The sequence below is a fragment of the Primulina tabacum genome, chromosome 12 (genome assembly GCF_025594145.1).
Source record: "Primulina tabacum isolate GXHZ01 chromosome 12, ASM2559414v2, whole genome shotgun sequence".
Lineage (NCBI taxonomy): Eukaryota > Viridiplantae > Streptophyta > Magnoliopsida > Lamiales > Gesneriaceae > Primulina > Primulina tabacum.
The window spans coordinates 38034785-38057040 of NC_134561.1; the positions used below are offsets into that span (position 1 = coordinate 38034785).

The 22256-nt window shown below is 32.0% G+C and overlaps 3 protein-coding genes across 3 annotated transcripts; 1 reads left to right on the forward strand and 2 right to left on the reverse strand.

Moving 5' to 3' along the window:
• Positions 1–3507: 3507 nt before the first annotated feature.
• LOC142520432 (monothiol glutaredoxin-S1-like) lies at positions 3508–3819 on the forward strand. The gene has a single exon (XM_075623408.1). It carries the CDS (start codon positions 3508–3510, stop codon positions 3817–3819), a length of 312 nt encoding a protein of 103 aa, XP_075479523.1.
• Positions 3820–12074: 8255 nt separating this feature from the next.
• LOC142521000 (4-alpha-glucanotransferase, chloroplastic/amyloplastic-like) lies at positions 12075–19350 on the reverse strand. The gene is made up of 16 exons (XM_075624181.1): positions 18983–19350; positions 17938–17988; positions 17616–17704; positions 17466–17526; positions 16473–16551; positions 15557–15693; positions 15307–15465; positions 15144–15220; positions 14123–14262; positions 14015–14046; positions 13860–13934; positions 13349–13421; positions 13160–13248; positions 12859–12903; positions 12594–12746; positions 12075–12196 (listed from the first exon to the last, which is right to left on the reverse strand). The coding sequence occupies exons 1-16, from the start codon at positions 19298–19300 to the stop codon at positions 12092–12094; spliced, it is 1683 nt and encodes a 560-aa protein (XP_075480296.1). The 5' UTR covers positions 19301–19350; the 3' UTR covers positions 12075–12091.
• Positions 19351–20437: 1087 nt separating this feature from the next.
• LOC142520633 (stress enhanced protein 2, chloroplastic-like) lies at positions 20438–21684 on the reverse strand. Its single transcript, XM_075623694.1, has 2 exons — positions 21275–21684; positions 20438–20951 (listed from the first exon to the last, which is right to left on the reverse strand). Exons 1-2 carry the CDS (start codon positions 21572–21574, stop codon positions 20691–20693), a joined length of 561 nt encoding a protein of 186 aa, XP_075479809.1. The 5' UTR covers positions 21575–21684; the 3' UTR covers positions 20438–20690.
• Between the last annotated feature and the right edge of the window lie 572 nt (positions 21685–22256).

A 22256-nucleotide genomic window follows, 5' to 3' on the forward strand; every position in this document is an offset into this window, starting at 1 on the left:
TTTACAAAGGGGATGATTTTTCGGTAGATGTGCTGATGCGTTTTCGAAGCATGATCCTTCTATGATTTTCGAATTCTTCGTGTTTTCTTCAAGGATTAAGGTAAGTGGGCTTGTTTTAAAATATGTTGCGTACGAATTATTTCGTTTTCGAAAGTTTCGGTCGAGCACCGTCCTTCTGTCTCTACGTTTTTTATGAAATTTGATACGTTACGTGTTGGCACTGTGATGATTCACTGAAAATGGGTGAGAATCCCAAGATATGGCCCTTCACGGTGGGATATAACCGTTTTATGGCCTCGCCCCCTTAGAGGATTAAGAATTAGAGACTGATATCAGTAAACCATAAAAGGTGAAAGAATCACAGTGCTGTTATGATATGAATATGATGATATGTTATGAAAAGCATGATATGTTTACGTGTTATTTTCGAAAATTGTGTAAATATTTTTATGTTGTGCTCGAACGGCCCCCGCTTACTGAGTGACGATCATATCACTCACCCCTTAATCTACTCTCCCCAGATAAATCAGAAAAGAAAATCAAGGAAGATGAACAAGACCAGTTTTGGGGCTGATAATAAGATAATTCAAGAAGTTTATTTTAGTTTTGACTTAGTAAGTTGTAAACGCTTCCGCATATTTTTTTTTCATTTTAAGAATCTACATTGTAAAGACAATCTTTTGATTTATTATGAGTAATAAACTGGTTTTTGGTTTATAATGTACTACGAGGCTTGTTGTTTTCAATTGTGTGGTTGTAAAACAACGTCGGTGTCGACTAACCCCGGTCACGGGACGTGACAAATATGTTGTTTTTATGCATTGCATTAATTTAGACATTCTTTGAGAGAAAAAAGCGAGTTTTAGATAAAGAATCATGAGGTTCTTTGATTCATTTATCAGGAGAGAAATATGAGTTCTTGGGAGAGAATTGTACGTGCATCAAAGAGATTTTGAGAGTGGAGATTCAAAAGTCGAGTGATGATGACCGAGTGAATTGGGTCGGAGTGCGGTGGGCAATCACACTGGGTCGGATTGCTTCTTGCTCTGATATTTCGGATCTTAGATGAAAAGTGTCAGGGCTTTTGATGTATTTTCACAGTTAATATAATAGAGAACGTTAGTGGAGCGTCAGAATATTCTCCGGTGCAGCCACTCCGATACTCAAGTCAGTTAAGTGTTTTATATCAAGAGAATGCGTAGAGGGTATACGAATTTATTGCAAGAATATCTGAATGAATAAATATCAAGCCAACCTGGTATTATAGTAGAGAAATCTATGGTGACTTTGTTTTTAGTATCCAACTGCTACTCATGGAGATATGGTCGCTCATGCTCTGTTTCCTAATACCGTTAAATCTGACAAGCATACTTATTCCAGCACAGTCATATCACCCCTATGTGCGCTAAAAAACCTGTCAATGATTTACCAAGACATGGAGTCTCATATATGTGAATCCGGAAATGACACCTATATCGGGATGCCCAGGGGAATAATCGTAATGTGGAATACTGCCTAGTAACTATACTACCCGAGCTCTAATTGTTCTTGCTCAATTGGGAGCCCGACTCCTCTTAAGCACCGGTCGGTTGACTCAACTCCCCTGGCTCTTGCATTATCCCAAGATGCATCCGAGTTAGCTCTTTTCCTTATATCTCTAGCTACCTAGCTTCTTAGAACCCGAGCTAAAGATGACCTGGGTGCTCCTTGGATGACCCGATTATTTCCTGGATGACCTGGGTATCTCCGGGATATCACCATCGAGTTTACTAATATCTATAGTTTCATGTCATCAAAGGGAGATTTTTTTTTACTAATATATATATTATTTGATAAGGTTCAAAGGTGAGATATACACAAAGAAATTGAAAAGGTAATGAACACAACTAATTTAGAATCCAGAAGTATTTAAACTTTATAATGTACAAGAACACCACTTCATAGTTGAAATTTGATTATACTTCTAAATTTTTGAAACAATATATGCATTTATTTCAGAAAGAAATTTTGGCAGAGTGGCAGTACAATTAATTACCTGGTGGATGCAATGTCATTGTTACAATTTGCCCCCACACAAGCTTTAATGTAATCCACGTGCAATTGACTACAAGAGACGTCAATTGTCTCAAGTAAATATTCTTTGGATTGAAATTCAATACATTTTTCCGGAAAAACCATTAACAATTACTGGTTAGTTAAGAGAATCACCAGATTGATTACTTATTTAATAAATACAAGGACAAAGAAAACTAGTGCGTTTCACAGTTTATATTACAACTTTCACGTGTGATTTCTGTGCAGACGCTATCTAAGATATTTTGTTCTTTTTTAACTTCATGTTACTACTAGAGATGGAGAATATGCATATATATTTTAGAGTTGTGTTATATGTACAATAAAGATCATACGCACGGTTACACATTACTTTTGAAATTGTAAAACCTCTCCGAATAAAAGTTCTTTCAGTTAAAATATATTTGAGGTAGTTCTGTAATTTCAAAACTAGCGTGTAACCGTGTGTGTAACATTCATTATACATATAGCATTTCTCTATATTTTACGGTACTGACATATATACATGTGGTAGTTGCATTTTCTCTACTTTCATTTGACGCTTGTGGAGATAAATTGTAAATTTTTGCTTAGAGTAAAAGGTTACTATTTTATTGAAAATATTTGGTGGTTTTTTAAACACAGACGATCAAAATTACAAAGAAACATACAAGATCAAGAACTCAATTTTCTCCTTTTTAAACATTATCAAAATAGCGTTTCTTTTTCTAAAATTTTTAAAAAAAATTTATAAGTATATTTTATCTTATTTTTATGCAATTTTGAGAGTTTAAAACAAGCGTGGTCACCTGTCCAGGCGCATGCCATCTTTCTACTTCTTCATAAGCTATTTTCCTAGGGAATTTGTGAAATTTATTATATTAATGGACCATTAAGGGGTATTTTTTTTTTAACCCTGATCAACTATTTTTTTTAAAAAAAATGACATCCTTAAGTGTATTTAAAATATACTCAATTAGCATGTCATTTTCTTTAAAAAACAGATAGTTGATCAGATTTATTTTACAAATTTTCCAGTCGATTAAGAGAAAAAGTAATAGCAAAATGATACAAAAGTAGTTTATAGTCTAAAATTTTAATTAGCACGTTGGTATTCAACATTCTCAGGCCAAAAAAAAAAGTTATTCCGAAATATTTGTATCAAAAAGGTCTTATTCATTCATTAATTCCAATCCAACATGCCTTATAAATAGTAATTAATGAATGACATATTATTCCCACGATCAACCTTCTGATCAAAGCATGATTTGCACAATCCATATGACTTTACATGCAAAGCCATGCTTTTGCTGATATAAATATACCTTCTTGTAAAAGTTTCTTTTTCTCAAGTCTCAGCTTCAAAAAATTTCATAACATCTCTTGTATCTGTATCTCCATTTTTTGTTACAGTGATTAACTTTAAAATTTTCGCCAAACTCCAAGCTGATTACAATGGACGTTCTGATGATATTGGGGGCTGCGAATTCGGTTGTGATATTCACCAAAACCGGCTGCTGCATGTCTCATTCAATCAAGACGTTGATAAGTAGTTTTGGAGCGAATCCTACGATATACGAGATCGATAAACTTCCGAATGGGAAGCAAATTGAGAAGGTGTTAAAAACAGCACTGGGGTGCAATCCGAGTGTGCCGGCGGTGTTCCTTGGCAAGGAGTTTGTGGGTGGTTCTAATGAAATCATCAGCCTCAATATTCAGGGCAAGCTCAAGCCGTTGCTCATCAGAGCCAATGCCATATGGATCTAACCAAATTAAGCTAAAAAAGCATATATGCATGGTTGAGTTCTATTTTTCCCATGTCTTTTGTCATAGCTTCCTGTTATAATTTTGTGATAATTGAATACTATAGTTTAATACTGAGATTGTGCCAAAAAAGACTGGGTTTGAATATATATTGAGGTCTTTTTATTGTACTGGTGTATGGGTTTTTGGAAAACATTTTTTCCCAATGTTTATCACATATATTTTAGACTTTTAGAATAGCTAAGGTTTTTTTCCCCTCGTGTTCTCAATGAAAATTATCATAAAAATTAATAAATTTTCTTATTAGAGTTCAGAAAATACTAAATACAAGGAGTTCATCTTGTCATTGGAGCAATTAACAGTGTCAAACCCAACTGATTGAGAATCCTAATTTCAGTTTCTTTCTGAACATCCCATTGGTTCTAACAAGTGGTATCGAATAGAGTATTTTCAATCACTTAAAATACTTGTATCATTGATGTCATCGTTCAATAAAATCCCTAATGTTCTCTGAAGAAGAATACGATAACTGCGAAATTTGTATGCATGTATACCTTGTTGTACAGTACGATGATATGTGGTACACTATCATAGATGGACCATGAAGGTTAATACTGTTGTTATCATCACAGAAGGTGCTCATTGGATGGTGCAGAAACCAATGATGGAATGGACAGTAGAAACAAGAAAGAAGCAAACCTAAGCAACATGCATGGAAAAGGATATTTTGTACCAAAACTCAAGACAAGAACATATTCAGCAAGATCGAGATGTACTTTACTGCAAAAGAGATTTGAAATAATCTATCTATATACCTATAAAAGTGAATAATAAAAATGTTTTCTCATTGTGAACAGACATTATTACCATTCACATGTTTACTTATTTTCATTATTAGGTAACATATGTGGTAATTTCACATTTAATCTATTAATTAATAATCAATACTAATTAACCACATTTTATGGTTATGATTTTGTGCTTTTGACTTTCTTCTCCATGTTTTTAAATGTTTGAGCTAATTTTTTTAAAAAAATACTATTAAACTAAATAAAACGAATTGAATTGAATTGAAAATAAAATTATATTTAATCAAAATTTTAAATTTATTTTGATAAACTATTAATTTCTAAATGCATGAACTAATATAATATTTTATAAAACTAAATTTAATTGTGAATTTAAATAATATTAATCATAAAAGTTAATAAATTTGAATAAGAAGTACCTATAAAAGTGTGGAAAAATGAATTGGATTATATGATATTAGAAAAAATATTGTTGTACAGTTGCTAAAATGAGAAAAAAATATGTAGAAAATCAATCAATTTTTTCATTAGTTTTTTCTTTTATTGTTTTTAAAAAAACTAACAAAAAAAAGAAAAAATTGAAAAATTTAGGCACAAGATGAATCCATTGTATTGATAATATTTTAATAATAATCAAATGAATTGGAAAATATTATTATACTTAAGTAATTATATTTTATTCTAATTCAAATTTAGTAATTTTTTAATGTTCAATATATATAGAATTCATCAGTAGTATACATGATTTTATTTTTCAAACGATAATAAGAAAAAATTTAAATATAAATATATAGTGAAAATGAATTCAAATTTTATGTTAATAGCTTCTTTTCCAATTGTGAACGGGCATAATTATCATTTACATGCTTACTTATTTTCATTATTAAGTAACATATCTGGTAATTTCACATTTAGTCTATTAATTAATAATTAATATTAATTAACCACATTTTATGGTTATGATTTTGTGATTTTGACTTTCTTCCCTTGTCTTTCTTTCATTCTAATAATATTTAATTGAGTCATACTTCATTTAAAAAAATTATTTCATTATATATATAAATATAATTGTGGATGATAGAAAAATTTTCTAATTGTTGTAAATAAGCGTGAGAAATAAAGTTGAGTTATATTTATATTTTAATTTATATGTAGCAAATAAGTCATCTCCATGTTCTTAAATGTTTGAACTACTTTTTAAAAAATATACTATTAAATTTACTCAATATTAATATCAATTATTTTATCCATTTTAATAATTTTCTTGGACTTTCATTTAAATTCTAAATTAAATTAATTACTTTATTTATTGTTCTATTTCACTATCATTTGAATACATTCAATGAATTATTAAAAATAAATTTTAATGTAATTAGATTTTAAAAAAAGCTTCAAAAAATTATATATATAAAGGACCCATGATAAAGTATCTGCGTACTTTGAACGAAGAGTCATTCAAATAAATTCTAAATTAAATATTGACAAATGAAAAATTAAAAAAAAATAATCATTATTACTTTTAAATTAAATAAACGATTTGAATTGAAAATAAAATTATATTTAATCAAATTTTTAAATCTATTTTTTCAAACTATTAATTTCTAAATATATGAACAAATATAAGATATTATAAATCTAAATTTAATTATGAATTTAAATAATATTAATAAAAATTAATAAATTTGAATCAGAATAACCTATAAAAGTGTGGACAAATGAATCGTTCATCCACATACATAGGATGATATGATACTAGAAAAATATTGTTGTACATTTGCTAAAATGAGAAAGAAATATGTAAAAAATCAATCAATTTTTTTCATTAGTTTTTTCCCACTAATATTGAAAATAAATAAAATAAATTGAATGATTAATTGTTTTAATTATTCTCGTAGATTTTATTTTATTTAAGTCTCCTCATATTTATATATTATCAAATAGTACTCAATCATAACAATAATGTCGTGACATTGTTGTACAATTGCTAAAATGAGAAAGAAATATGTAGAAAATCAATCAATTTTTTCATTAGTTTTTTCCCACTAATTTTGATAATAAATAAAATAAATTGAATGATTAATTGTTTTAATTACTCTCATAGATTCAATTTTATTCAAGTCTCCCCATATTTATATATTATCAAATAGTACTAAATCATAACAGTATGACATGACATTTTATTTGTATTCGTAGAGTTATTAACATACAAGTATATAATGACAATTATATTGACAAAAAGGTAATCAAACATTAAATAAAAAAATCAATAAACACTTAATTTGAACAAAAAAAATATTTTGAGCTTATTCACATATGTTATCACAATTGATACATTTTCAGCTTATTTTTCTAAAAAAAATCAATGACGGCATCTATTATATGAAGAAAAAAAGTATAGTCAAATGGTAAATAGATAAAATTATTATGAAATTGTTTTAAAAAATGACACAAATGAGTCAAAAAAGAGTAAGAACAAGATATTCCTACAAATAATTCTTAGTATAACGTTACCATAACTAAATTGAAAATTAAGTTGGTGTAGAGTAAGTCTCTTGTGAGACGGTCTCACGAATTTTATCTGTGAGACAGATCAACCCTACCGATATTCACACAAAAAAGTAATACTTTTAGCATAAAAGATAATATTTTTCACGGATGACCCAAATATGATATTCGACCCACGAAATTGATCTGTGAGACCATCTCACAAGAGTTTTTGTGGTTGGTGTAATGAGAATCACCAGTTGTGCAAATAATATACAAAGTAAAATTTTAATGAGAGAGAAAATTGTCAATAATTAATTTTCTATATTTTATGTTAAAATTCTAAATTTCTATCTTTGTGATGCCTTTGAATTTGTATAGAGGAATATATAGTTGTATCTATTTACAATTGTAAAACAATTAAGTTATGACAATTATATCACTTAAATTAATATGATATAATGAATTTTAAAATATGAAAAAAATTTAGACCATTATAAATATGACATTATCATCATTCATATGGAACCTCTAAAATATTTCTTATTATCATGAGTCGCAATTTGACCATCCTGATTAATAATTAATAAGAATTGATTATCCATTGTTATTACTATCTCATTATTATTTATTAGTTCATGCCTCACCATTTTGTGTGTTAAATTTTATTGTTTTTAATTAACAAAAAAAGAAGAAAAAGTTGAAGAAGTTAGGCACGATATGAATCTAATTTATTGATAACCTTCTAATAATAATCAATTGATCAATTGAAAAATAGTATTATACTTAAGTAATTATAATTTATTCTAATTCAAATTTATTAACTTTTTAATGTCCAATATATATAGAATTCATTAGTAGTGTACATGATTTTACTTTTCAAACGATAGTAAGAAACATCTTAAAATATAAATATATAGTGAAAACGAATTCAAATTTTCAGTTAATAGCTTCGAACCTTAGCAAATGTAATTCTAAAAAAATGAGAGGATAATGATTATGATGATACATGACACTGAAGATTAATTTAGAGTGGTGATATTTTTTTCTCTTTTCTGAGATAGAATAGTGATATTTCAATTATTAATTTAATGAAATAAATCTCCATTTAATAACATTGTTGGAAATGAAGTTTTCTTAGTTCACTACTTTAAGCAAATATATCTAAGACATAGAAGGGGTTAGGGATGACAACTTTCCCCACGGGATTGGGACCTTGCGGCCTGCGGGGATAACCCGAAACGGGGACGAGAACCCCGATTTTTTCGGGTTGGGATTTGGGATCGGGTATTTTTTAATCTCCGAAGTAATTAATTAAAATATATTCATATAATTCTATGTACACTCTTATATTGCTTAATCAATTCAAATCCTTTCATATCATTGTATTTGTACTGTTATATTAGTTTAATTTATTACTTAATCTGATAAATCATTATTCCAAATTCTTATAATTTGTTTTGATCTATCTTTTTCCGAATTAAATGTTGTTTGATGGATTGAATCACGTTATGCAAAGATTAAAAATATTTTTATTATTAATTTTTTTTTAGTTATTTAGAATATCGCACGTGCTTTTATACTAGTTTAACTTAAATGTGTGAAAGGAATTACCGTACTAAGGAAAATAAGTAAACTATTGCGATGCATAAGTTAAAAAATATGATGATGAAGCCAGGAGAAACACTAAATGAATGTGATGAGTATTTCACCAGCCTAGTCATCACGTTTAACTCACTTGTTAAAGGATAGAAATAGAATTGAAAGTAATGAGAGCCCAATCGAGGAATGTGATGCAAAAATTATTGTTACGAACAAATTAGAGATACATGACTTGTTTACTGACTCAAAGGTTATGAGTTCGATTTGGAAAATTGATTAAACAAGAACTATCGACATCTCAGCCAACCAAAGCACTAAAATCTATAGCAGAGTCACTAGTGGAGAATACTGCCGAACAACTAAGCAATGACTCAATGTCATTGTTCGTCAAGAACTAATGGTCGTATTAAAACTCTAATCGCAAGTACAAATTAAAGAAAAATGAGTCCACTAATAATAAGACCAGACCTGCTACAACTGTAGTAGGAAGAGACACTTTATAGGATCCTCAAAGAAGAAGAAGGATCGGAAGGTGTTAAATGATGCGGAAGACAAGAGAAAATGGACTGACTTTGGCTCACACAAAAAAACACTCCGAGCTGTCGTCCTTCGAGACTGTACAAGAGCAAGTACAATGTTTAATGGCAGATTTAGAGTTGGACATAACTAATGATGAGGTATTTGATTATAGTTATGAAGAATTTACACAATATAATCTCATCATTGCATTTCACGATATAGTAATAGAATACAAATTTTTTTCTCAATCATTCGAGGAAATTAAACCAGAATACAAAAACTTATTAGACACACAAAGTAAGCACACCTATGTTGGATTAAATGTGCATAAATAAGAGTATTGCTGGAATGAGTGACCTCATGTGAAGCTCCTGCGTGTCAAGCTGCTAACCTTGTGTCATTTGATCTGGTTGACTAGATAAACCATAAAAGAGGGACACTGAATATTAAAGGGTAAAATTGTCTCTACTAGGGACATGACCAATGACAAATAAATGATAATAATGATCTCGAAGGTAATATGAGACAATACCAATAATGAGGTGTTACCATATCTGGAGTCGTGATTTTAATAGTCCGACCTATTGGCACCTAGTCATGTGCAACCCTTCATGTGTTGGTGTATTGTTTTATCGTATCCAAGAACATAGCAAAATTTAAAAATTTTATTTTGTCATACAAAATATCTTCGATGTCGTATGGATTATAAAAACATACTTGGGGTTTTTATTGAATTTATCATGAAGTGATAAACAATTTGACTCCTACTATTCTAATTTTTAAGCGAAGATAATTCTTCTTGTATTTTCTTATGAACAAAATCAACTTGGGTCCTTACCGTTCCATGACTGGATTTGTTGCTCCTCTTCATGTGTGCACTAGAAAAACTAGGAGAAGCTTCACATGTTGGCGGTCAAACTTTTATTTCAAGAAAAGAAAGAGAGATGGAAAAGGAGATTGTTGTATGTTTGAATATCTTTATATCCTTACCTTACCAATGAAACTTTTCATATATATCTGAACATGTTGGTAATAACACGTTGTACACAACATCATAAATATTAATCTCGAGCTCTAGCGACATTTATCTTTCATTTAGAGGACTAAATCAACTAAGAACTTGTTTAAAATATATGATAAAAATAAATATATGTTTCATGATTGTCATCATATGTACAACATTATATTTATTAGATTATAGTACATTCAAGATTTTTATCTATGCAACTAGAATGAATATATAAATAAAGTAAATGTCAGAATAAATATAAATCATAAATTATATTAAAATAAAGATTGTTATATTACACGATAGTTAATAAAATCATCAACCACAAGTTGACTTACATGACATCTACTCTGACAACATGTCCACCTATCACTCATCATAAGGCTTTTAACTTCCATAAAGGAAATAAATTTGTGTTTTAGCTAAAATTATACTTTTTGACCTAATATTAACGTTTGTTCCAAATACTTGTTCAATGCTTTGGTCATTGAGCTTGACTTTATAAATTTGCAAAAAAAAAAAAATTTCATAACAATTTTTTTAAACATCTGCATATTCAAAAAAATGAGCATAAATAAACTTGCAAATACAAAAAGAAATATAGAAAAATGAAATAAACCAATGGATAAAACTTGAATAGAAGAGATTATGCTAGGGGTTGAATGTATTAACAGATTAAATGTTTTTAGAATGCGTTTCAAAATTATAATCCTATGCACAATCTTATCCAATGAACTGTAAAAAATCAAGGACATTACTAATATATGCATAGGCATGTCGAGACGAATTGACATAGGAAACAAACACACTCTCCTTTTACTAGCTGAAGCGGAACTTGAGATTTGGCCATTTGGGTATTTCTATTTGTGCAAGAAACCAAAAACAAAAAAACAAAAAAACAAAAAAAAATACACGCTTTTAGAAGAATGACGGGGAAAAATTCATTCTAGAGCATTCACAAACTTCAGAATCAAATTTAGAAATTGAACCACATAAAAATAAAATAATTTAATCAAATTACAAAAGGACATCGATTTTTCTCCCAAAAAAGCTTTGGAGACATGGGAGAAAAGTTCGTAAATTAAATTATTGCATCATTCCATACTATTATCCCTGGTTTGTTTTATGTGTAATCCAGTACCTGGAAACCCAATACAAGACAGGAGGTGGAATCAGTTTATCTGTTACCAATATATTTTTGGGGAGTCTTTATGGCACAGCCGCCTAAAGTCATCTTCGAGATGCTAAAGAAGTACACATAAATGATAACAAGTATTTGTATTTCCCGGGATAAATAAGACTTGAACCTAAATGTCGTCTTGGAAAACCGACTTCATCACAACTGGGGATCTGATTACACTGACTCATAATCTTTTCACGGTGATTGGAATATCATTCAAACTTATCAGATTCAGGTCAAGATGAAACATGGTTTTTGGATTGAATTCAAGTGCGATTACGAGTTTTAATATTTTATTATTTATTTTATAAAATTAAATCAAAATCACATTCAGTAGCAAACTGGAGCTGTATTCAAGTTTTGACTCGATAGATTTCAAGATTTTATGTTCAAAGCAGACAAATCGAGCTCATACAAAATGGGGAAAAGGGTAACATTTGATTTGAGTCGATTCGTTTCCATCCACATGATTGTCGTGAAACAATTTTTTTATTCCAATTAGAATTTTATATCATGTTTTGTTTATGAGGTCTGGTCGTGCGAATATGTAAACTGGCATGATAGGCAAATATTTATATACGTGTCATATGGAATTGGAGATGAGTAACATAACTGTGTAAATGATCAGCTGGACGGGAAATAAGAATTCACTTACAGGTCAGAATTTGGATGTTATGCCCGTCCATACATGACTAGCATGTCTCGTAGTCTCTTGGCTTCCGCTGTCAACATATCGAAGCTCTTGGAATTGGGTATTCTCCAGCTCCAGTTTCCTCGCTGCAAATGGTTAATTATCATCCAATTTTTTTCAAGAATGATTTTCACAATCAAATGGTAAATTGGTTTCAGTTATCAGTTTCCAAAACAATAGCTAAAAGAAATTGATATTGCTGGATCAAACAAATAGGACCCTGAACTAATATAGGAGTATGCGGTATTGAAGATCATGAGCTATATCCTTTCAAGAACACATGCACTCACATATTAGATATATGGATAAGTGTCTCCATCCACCGCCAAGCAACAGCCAAGACACAATATTGTCACAAATAGAATGAGATAATTAAAGTTCATGTAATAGTTCGCAAACTTCATTCTAATCAAGGATATGTGAAGTGACACAGGGATAGGTAGGCACAAAGGTGATTATGCATTTGGTTATTTAGTCATTTACCACAGTTGCTGGGATGTTCATTCTAGCTGAGCTTCCCAACCCCAGTATATCCTGCATGGGTATTATTGCGGTTTGAGCAACTGAAGAAAGTGCAGCCTGGATTATCCCCCATGAAACATCCTCTTCATCAATATTACAAAGATATTTTATCACCTGAGACAGATATATATTGGATAAAAATACAATATTTCAAGTTGAACAACATTTAACTTTTGCACCGGCCGCATGCGCAAGCTTTCATTCGATGGAAATAAGTCACACTCACATTAGATTTCTCTTCTTGGGGTAAGACATCCCACCACCCTTGGATCTGAACACGAGTCAAAAATTTTCAAAACTGTTAATTTAATGGTTTCATCTAAAAACAATCCATGAGGCTCTAGAAAAGTAGAGAAACTCAAAAAAGTTCCTTCATGTGGAATTAAAGCGAGCATATGATACCATGGAAATTAAAATTGGACTAGACATCATATAATGATGTCGTGCCATCATACTTCCCACCGAGAACAAAAAGATATTTATCGAGGTAAATCATGAGAAGTTGGTGAGCAACTAAGTGCTCATACCGTGTCATTATCATGAGTGCCGGTGTAAACCACTTGGTTATTTTCGTGATTATGAGGTAAATGAGGATTTTCAGAATCACTTCCAAATCCTGGATATGAGAACCAGAAGGAACACTAACCAGTCAATGGGAAAAACCGTTAGAAAATGCTAATAAATATAACAGAGCATCAAACAGAGAAACAAGCTACCAAACTGAAGGACAGCCATTCCAGGTGCTCCAATGTATTTTCTAAGTTGCACCACATCTTCAGTGATTACACCCTGTCACATAGCATAAATAAAATGAACTTTTAAGTGAAGCAGACTGATGACGGAATACAAGAAACCGAGATGAAGGCAAAGGTATCTGCAAGAATTGTGCTAAGGCCACCAATGAACACATGTGACCCAAGTAAAAGTAAAGATGCGGAAGGATCTAAGCAAAAATGTATGTTTTACCATCTCACATTTCACTTTAGGAGTGAGGTGCGGATCAGCACCTTAAAAGGTGAATATGGAAAGGAGTAAAAATGGAAAAAGAGCGAAAATTCAGAGATATTATGCCTGAAAAAATCAGACAACTAAAATCAAATTTGGGGGATGGGGCACTGTTTCGAATTTCCAAGGATGTAGTGCACACCAAAGCATGAAAAATAAAACAATCCACCATGTGTCATAAGAAAATAACAGAAAATAGAAATGTTATCTGAAATAGCATACCAAGTCTTCTGCTATGATATTAATGTCTCCCACAGCTCCGAAGATGGCATCGAACAAAGACTTTCCAGGTCCCACCTACTGTCGCAAAGAAATCATTAGAGAATGTTTTATATATTGATTGTAAAACTTTCAAAGTGACAAAAGTGTAGTCTGACCTTCCAACGTCCCACGGTTGCAACTTTTGCCTCTATAGTTAAAAGGATAAAACATTATGATTCCTTATAACAGTTGTCTTGTGTAATCTTTTTTAATTCAGGTCTCACCAGAAGGAACAGCCCAAAAACCAGCAAAGCCTCTGAAATGATCGATCCGGAATTCATCAAATAAATTCTGTGCGCGTTTTATACGGCGTATCCACCATGTAAATCCATCTCTTTCCATGGCCTTCCAGTCATACAGAGGGCTTTTCCCAAAGAGAGGCTCAGTCAGAAATAGAAAAGGTGAGCAACAAGATGTACGTCAAATATATTTAAAAGGTTTTACCATACTAACATCAACCAAAATCAGATTTCACATCAAAGCACATAATAGAAATAAAAAAAATAAACCGCATACATCAATCATTCTTAATGTTCGTTGCTATGCATGGTAAAAATCTTTCAAAACCCAGCATGAGTCTGATTTTGAACAGACACGTACAAAGGAGGTTTTGCATAGAAACAAATTAAAGGAAAAAATATCAAAATAACTTCGTAGTTAAAGACGAACCGTAATAGAAACTGTCATTTAGCATTCAGGTCTTACCATGCCTGTAATGCCAATGAAAAATCATTATCTGGGTCACTTTTATACAAAGATGTTATTTTGTTGCAATTATAAAGTTGACTGTATCGAAGCACAAAATCAGAAAGAAAAAAAAAATCAACACAATCTGATGAGAATGTGTTGGATGAAAGTAGTTTGAAGTAAAGCACAAAATCAGCAAGAAAAAAAATTCAACACAATCTGCTGAGAATTTGTTGGATGAAAGTAGTTTGAAGTAAAACGATGGCAGATGAAAGCATAAAGTGCTTGAAAGCCTACACTCAAAATAATTTCTCAAGTAACAAGAATCACAGGACATGGCATGTTTGAGATATTACAATAACTATAGCGTGAAAATCTCTTTATATGCATCTAGCTATTTCTCTTTTTTCTCTGGATTTTTGCTCTTTCTGCCTTATCAGCAAGTTTCATTTTATCTGGCTCTAAAGCATTGTGGTGCAGAAAACTCACTGGTAATTGAGAATGAAGTATTAGATGCACAAATAATCATAAAATTTTAATCGATAGAAATGTTTATACCTGTTCCAAAGTTGACCAGTTATACTAAAGGCATCAGGAGGAACACCACTAACAAGAAGAGGGAAGCCACTACTATTCTGGAGGGCATGAAAGTGGAAAGTTAAGTAAAAATTATCTTCAGGGCATAGAAAAGCACTCAAAGAGGTAATAAACGACAGCTAACCAGCAAAAATTGTTTCTTATTAGCCCACACATCCGCGCTATGGTAACCAACATATATAGCCATATCTCCCATTATGCTGATTCCCTTCATCCGAGCATAGTCACGAATTTTTTGCCATTGCCTTTGAAACAGATATTGCTGAGCAATGAATATATCTATCTGTGCAATTGAAGGAGATTTGCAAGTCAGGTTTTCCAGTATCAAAGCAGGACAGAGAAAAAGAAGTTCAAAAGGTGTCAGAAAGATTTACAAATTCCTTTTCCCTTTGATAAATTTCTTCCAGAGCAGCAAGATGGCGATTTTTCAATGATTCAGGCCAATCATACCAACTAGATGCATTCAAAGAATTGTCAATGGCAGCAAAGTAAGCAGCATCTTCGAGCCAACCTGCATGATTACGACACTTAATAGAACTTGGTAGGCACTGACTGTGGAAAAAGGACGCAAACATCATGAAAAAGAATATGATGTTTTATTTTATATACTCATGGACAAATTTGTCATTTCCAAGGCTTATATCCAGGTCTCATTTAAAACACTAACAGGGGGGCTAATATCACTATCACCGTTCTTCAAATAATTTCCTTCCCCAAATTTGGAAATTTTTCTGAAAATAAATATTTTCGCTCAAAAGACATTAAATTGATTCATTCCTCCTCCCAACTAAATTCGTAAACCCATCCTTGATAACATAAAATTCTAGGAGGCATTCACAATTGATGAAGGGCAAGCACAGGCCAACTAATATAACATCATACACAATATCGTGACAAGATTCCTAGACTAATCTCTAAGGGCATTTTCCATGAATGCTCTGTCATACCAATTAATATGTACACTGTACTACAAGGAGAACCGTACATAAGACAGCAGGCCACAACTGTGTTTGAACTTATGGTGAGAACAGCCATGAGAGTCCTTCCACAGAAGAGCAATTCTGAATTATCGCTAAAAATGATACTTTAAACTCAACTTGTTCTTGGAGTATTATAAACAACTAAATCGCAAGCAGCATCAGCATTGAATAGATTCCTATTTGAAAATTTATTTTTAACTTTATTAAGAACGAGTGCTTATTTAAAACATTATGATAATAGAAACTGAAACTAGAGGAAATATTTTGTTCATAGTAACAGTAACTAGAGAAAAGGAATCTTGTCTATCACCTGCAAAATTTGGATCTTTACGGAACTCCTCGAGTTGATTTCGCAACTCCCCTTTGCCATAAATAAGCCTCTTTGCTGCCTAAACCAGCAGTTCAAACCAGGAATTACTTAAAAGAATGGATCAAGCTTCAATTATCAAAACACGTCCCAGATGCACGTATCATTTTTATATATCTTTGGAAAATAAAGATCACTAAGAAATTTCATTGTATCTATTTTAACATCTTGACAGACAGTCCCAGATGCACATCAGTTTTATCTATTATTGGTCAATAAGGATCACTAAGAAATTTCATTGTATTTATTTTAACAACTTCATAAACAAAAGATTCGATGTCTTTATTCACTGCAATATCATGTTGAAAGGCAATGATTCTCATTAAGTGACTCCGAGTGCTTTGAAAAAAAAATACATCTTTTATCTCGGAGTTCAGTATCAAATATCATTCTCGGATGAATATTCATCTCTTGGTCATGGTGGGATGTGCTATCAAAGCACATGGATTAAGCGCGTTAAATTATCAATTCCACTAAAAGTCAAATTATTTCTCTCTCGGTCACATGAAAGTTGGAACAAATGCTTCATTGAACATATCACATTATTCCATAGCCCAAAAATTCATATTAATTAACATGCAATAAATAATTGCTCTTTTATCATATCAAAGAAACCAAAAGCTGCTGAATGCATACAACTTTTATAGCATTATCTTAGTCATATAATCTTTGTTTCATATGAATAGTTACAGGCTACTATAAGCTTAAATATCGATTAAATATCGATCATGATATGTTTGATCTGAGAGCGTTGAACTAGTATATGTATTTAATTTATCTTCACAATTCTTTTCCAGAAAGCCATAAATATGATGGTCAAACTTTTCAGTTGCACATTTATAGAGAACCAAATTGGATTCAGATGAATATGCACGCAGAGGACTGATTTAAGAATTTGTTCATATCAGTAATTGCAAAGATCAGTTCATACTTTACCTTAACCAACAACGGTTTCTTAATGCTACCAATGGCTGAGAAGTTCACATGATCCATGTCTCTGCACATATGTAGCCACAGAAATTACAGGGAATGTAACAAAAATATGACCTCATGTAGCCTAATGCAATCAAACACAGATAATCTCACAAAGGTTTCGGAAGCTCTTCTTTTTCTAGTAAACCATCATCTACAAGTTCCTCAAGGGAAATCAAAAGGGTGTTGCAGCAATTAGCATCCTGAAATCGAAGGCCATCACATGATATTTCAGATTATACAGATTGATGGTTTAAAATGTTAAAATGCACTTTAATTGTCAGGAATTCTAGCACCTAAGCAAAAAAGGTTTCTGGGTTCTTAAGTTGTTTGTTTCTTTATATTCTTTTTATCTTGGAATATACAAACAATGTAACCCATCATCCAAATAAATGGAAATTTTCATGGAAAATAAAATGAAAGCGAATAATATCACCTGTCCAGAGTAAGGGGATCCCACTTCATCTGGTGGAACAAGCGGTAGCACCTGCAAAACGACAAACCACTTAGAATATATGCCAACAAGAAATTAAATTAACTTTCTAAGTTACATGAAGCATGCACAGTTGCATACAGAGACACCAAACAAAGAAAAGGAATAAGCAAAGTTCTTCAGTCAGGACAACTGGTATTACTGCTCCAGTGGTTTTATGGCTTTGATCTCACATAATAGTAGTCGCAAGCAAGTTGCTAGAGATATAGTACTCGAAAGTCAAAACATTAAAAAAAATTAAAACACAAGAAGAAAATAAGGAGCATAGTTATTAAAGAAATAAGGTGCACTAAGGTTGAAGGGAGCAATGGAACCTAAGCACATGAGAGGCGCACCTTATTGTAAAAGTTAACAGAGAATCAAGGAACCATTGTCCTTTCTTATTGAAGTAGATCAAATCTGAGAGAGAGTTCTGTTGGTACAGGTATGGAGCTATTTATACAAGCTCTCAGCTGTTCTTAGTACGCTAACCGTAGAAGCGTATTATTAGGTAATGAACGACACAAAACACGACTTATGCTATACACGACTTATGCTATATATTCAACACTTATCTACTCAATGCATACTACTGCATAGTGTATTAGGACATGGATGAATGATCCAAAATGGTGTTTTACAGAATATTGAATACAAATGAAACAAATATTAATTAGCAAAATTGTCTGATATATATAGCATTTCACTTTGAATCCACAATCCAAGTATTTAAAGCACGTGTTTCACTCGAGGTACGCAAAAGCAGCCATTCACGGTCAAGATTCGAGCTTTACTGAAAGGGTTGGCTTCGCCACAGGCATATCTCATTGGAATCAATCTAGGAGCTTTTAGTAACCATGATAGTGGTGACTTGAGCATACTAAACAAGGTCATTTGAGAAAAACAAATAACGAACATTTTATGTCCATGATTTACATAGATTAGAACAAGAAGTTAAACAAATCTTCCAAAAAAAAAACCTAGGAAGAAAATCAGTGATTTCAATGACCTGCCAAAGTGAACAGCCAGCATCGTGAAGCCAGTCTAGGAAGCGGAAGGCTTGGTGCCCGAGATCGCCAATGCCATAAGGCCCGGGAAAAGACGTGGGATGGAGGAGGATTCCCGCCCTCCTCCTATTGTTGGGGTCTTGTTTGGGAAGCCAGGTGTCGTATTGAAGCGGCAAATCCTCGCCGACAGAGACTGCTAATGCGCCGCCGTTTTGAAAGTGAACTTGGGACGATGGCTTCGTGTTACTGGAAATAGCGGCAGGTCTCGGAGGGGCGGAGAGAGAGGAAGGAACGACTGACAAAGTGGTGCGAATGGCCATGGATTCCGAGTACACACAGAGTGTGAATACAGTGGAAACATAATTCTAAGTTTTATGGATGGATCGATTTTCAATATAAAAATAAATCGGTTATTACTGATCGAAGTAATCGGTTCTGTTTAATCGATTTTAATAGCTAATTTTTATAAAATTATTGTTTGTACGAATCAATTTTGTGAGTCGAATCTCTTATTTAGACATAAAAAATTATTATTTTTTTATTCTAAGAGTAATACTTTTTATTATGAATATCGGTATGATTGACTCGTCTCACATATAAAAATTCGTGAGTCCGTCTCACCAGAAATCTTTGAAAAATTAATATTATACCAAACGATAGGTTCTTTAAGCTCCCTCATCCTATATATATTTAGTCTGAATTTTTGTTTTCGTCCATCCAAATATAGTCCAGTTTTCATATTTAATAATATTTTCTTTACTTTTTTTTTATCAATCTATCCCTACTTAATTTATTTTTAACTACTGATTTGTTAATTTAATGACTAAATTATGCATCAAATATTGAGTAAAATTGAAAATTTTTTTGTAAAATTTAATTTCCTACACGCACAAATCTAAATATATGTGGTGGAGTATAATAAAATAAATTCCACAATTTAATAGGTAAAAAAAATCCGACCTTAGCTCTTTTTTTAGTAGGTCTTTTGTGAGACAGTCTCACGAATCTTTATCTGTGAGATGGGTCAACCCTACCGATATTCACAATAAAAAAATAATATTCTTAACATAAAAAATAATAATTTTTATGGATAACCCAAATAAAAAAATACTCTTAACATAAAAATTAATATTTTTCATTGATAATCCAAATAAGATATTCGTCTCACAAAATACGACCCGTGAGACCATCTTACTTCTTGTTTTCCTGGAAAAAAGTTGGCCTCGTTAGGAATTGATTCTTTTTTAAAAATAGTATATTGTTAACTCAACCTTCTTTCTATTACATTAAGGAACAAAATATGAGAACACCTTTCAAATGCGATCAAACTTCATTTTTTTAAAAATAAAATTTTTCAAATATATTTGTGTGTTTTTAAATACATATGAAATTATAAATTTTTTTTTTAAAAATATTTAAACAAATTTAATTTGCTGAACTATCCATAATAATACCAGAACAATGACCCCTCAACTAGAATACACTAATATTTGTCACATAGCCAGCCAGCAGTTTATAATCCAAGCAACCTTACATGTTCTTTCAACTAATAGAAAAACCAGGTATTTACAGATATTTCATCTTTAACGATAACGACCCAATTCGAGGCAGACCACCGGACACGATCGACGACCAGTCGATGGCGAGTCTTCAGATCTTATGAAAACGTTTCCATAACACCCCTTTATATATTTCCCCGTCGGGGAACGATTAAATGTCATCGGACCAATCAGATTCATAGAAAAGTCCATCGATGATCTGATCAACTAGCGAGTCGATGAAGGTGTTGCAGCTCGACGTGAAGATCGGGCCGACTCTGTTCCGAGCACTTGAAAACCAAGCAAATAGAGCAGCACCCATCACAGCCGCCAAGCAAACGCCCGCCGCTTCCGAGATCCCTTGCACATCCAGCTTCCGAAATACTGAATTCCCAGTCACCACTTCTATGCTAAGTGTTGCAGCAAACACAATCTGCAAATTATCCACTGGCTCTTGTAATCAGTAATCTACCAATATCTACCATCATCGTACTCTATTTTAACTACTTAATAATTCGAAAGAAGTTGAATTTTACAGAAATAAATTTTCCAAATAGTTGAAGTAATTGAGTGGCTCCAAAGTCAACTTCAGCACCCAACTCAAACAACAAAATATAAAGAAAGTGTAATCCAAAATCAAATCAAATATGTTTTTTTTTACCACTCTTTCTATTTTCTTACAAACAAAATTAATTTCTCAAGCGGACAAGAGAAAAGAAATATTGGGAGTAAGTAAATTAGAATATATATTCTTACCATGGCAAGACGTCCAGAGATGATTTCAAAGTCCTCGCTCTTCTTGGAGCTCTCGATATAATCCGACAACGTTTCGAAGAACCTCGAAACGTCGACGTCTTGGTTCTTGGCCTGCTTCATCACCCCACCACGCTCACCCGCAAAAGACCTCAGCGTACACAGCCTGGGCTGCAGCACGATCTTCCCATAATTATCGGACAACTTCGCCGGCGCCTGCGCCGGAGTCTGAGCCTCCACCATCTTCACCTCATGCTTCTCCGCCCTCGGCCGGAAGAAAGCCGGTCGCGCAGCCAGAGCCATGGGATTCTAAGTATTCCTTCTTTCCCAACTAGTCGGGAAGTTGCTAGATTCTTTCTTGTTTTTTGTATTGATCAGCTGTGTATGAATATTCTAGCTATTTGACTCTAGTTTGGTGGACACTGAAGGGTCCACGTCTACGAAAAGTTTGATGTCTGTTTGGCCCAAATAATTAAAGATTTATTAAGCAGAAAATATGGATCTTCCATGCATCTTCGAATCCAAATAGTTTGGCCATAAATAATTAATTTAACGCTTCTTTCGAGTTGCAGGAGAATGTTGTGGTTGAATGGACGTTGAGGCACCATCTTTGAGATGTAATCAAGTCAAGTCCAATCGAATTTTTGAATAATTGAGTTTGAATTATTTATAATTGAATCAAACTCGAGTTTTATTTAACGAATATACATATTCAATCTTTTATCGAGACTAAACGACATTAATAAATATGAATTATACATTTTAATCTTTATTAAATTTATTAAAAAAATAAATTATATATTTAGATAAAAATATAAAATTCTTAATAAAATTTGTAAATTTATTATAATTAATAAATTTAATAGATTTTTCTATATATTTCATAAGTAATATGCAAAATCAATAAATCAAATATCAAAATTATTATTTTTTACTAATGAATTTACCAACGAACATATTCCCGAGCTAACGAGCCGAATATTGT

Bases quoted from the DNA above. Each gene is read 5' to 3' on its own strand.
- LOC142520432 (XM_075623408.1), top strand. From the start codon at position 3,508: ATGGACGTTCTGATGATATTGGGGGCTGCGAATTCGGTTGTGATATTC.
- LOC142520633 (XM_075623694.1), bottom strand. From the start codon at position 21,574: ATGGCTCTGGCTGCGCGACCGGCTTTCTTCCGGCCGAGGGCGGAGAAG. The intron at 20,952-21,274 runs GTAAGAATATAT...GATAATTTGCAG, and splicing joins TCTCTGGACGTCTTGCCATG to ATTGTGTTTGCTGCAACACT.
- LOC142521000 (XM_075624181.1), bottom strand. From the start codon at position 19,300: ATGGCCATTCGCACCACTTTGTCAGTCGTTCCTTCCTCTCTCTCCGCC. The intron at 17,989-18,982 runs GTCATTGAAATC...GTCGTTTTGCAG, and splicing joins CTGGCTGTTCACTTTGGCAG to GTGCTACCGCTTGTTCCACC. The intron at 12,747-12,858 runs GTGAGTGTGACT...TATCTGTCTCAG, and splicing joins CCCAAGAAGAGAAATCTAAT to GTGATAAAATATCTTTGTAA.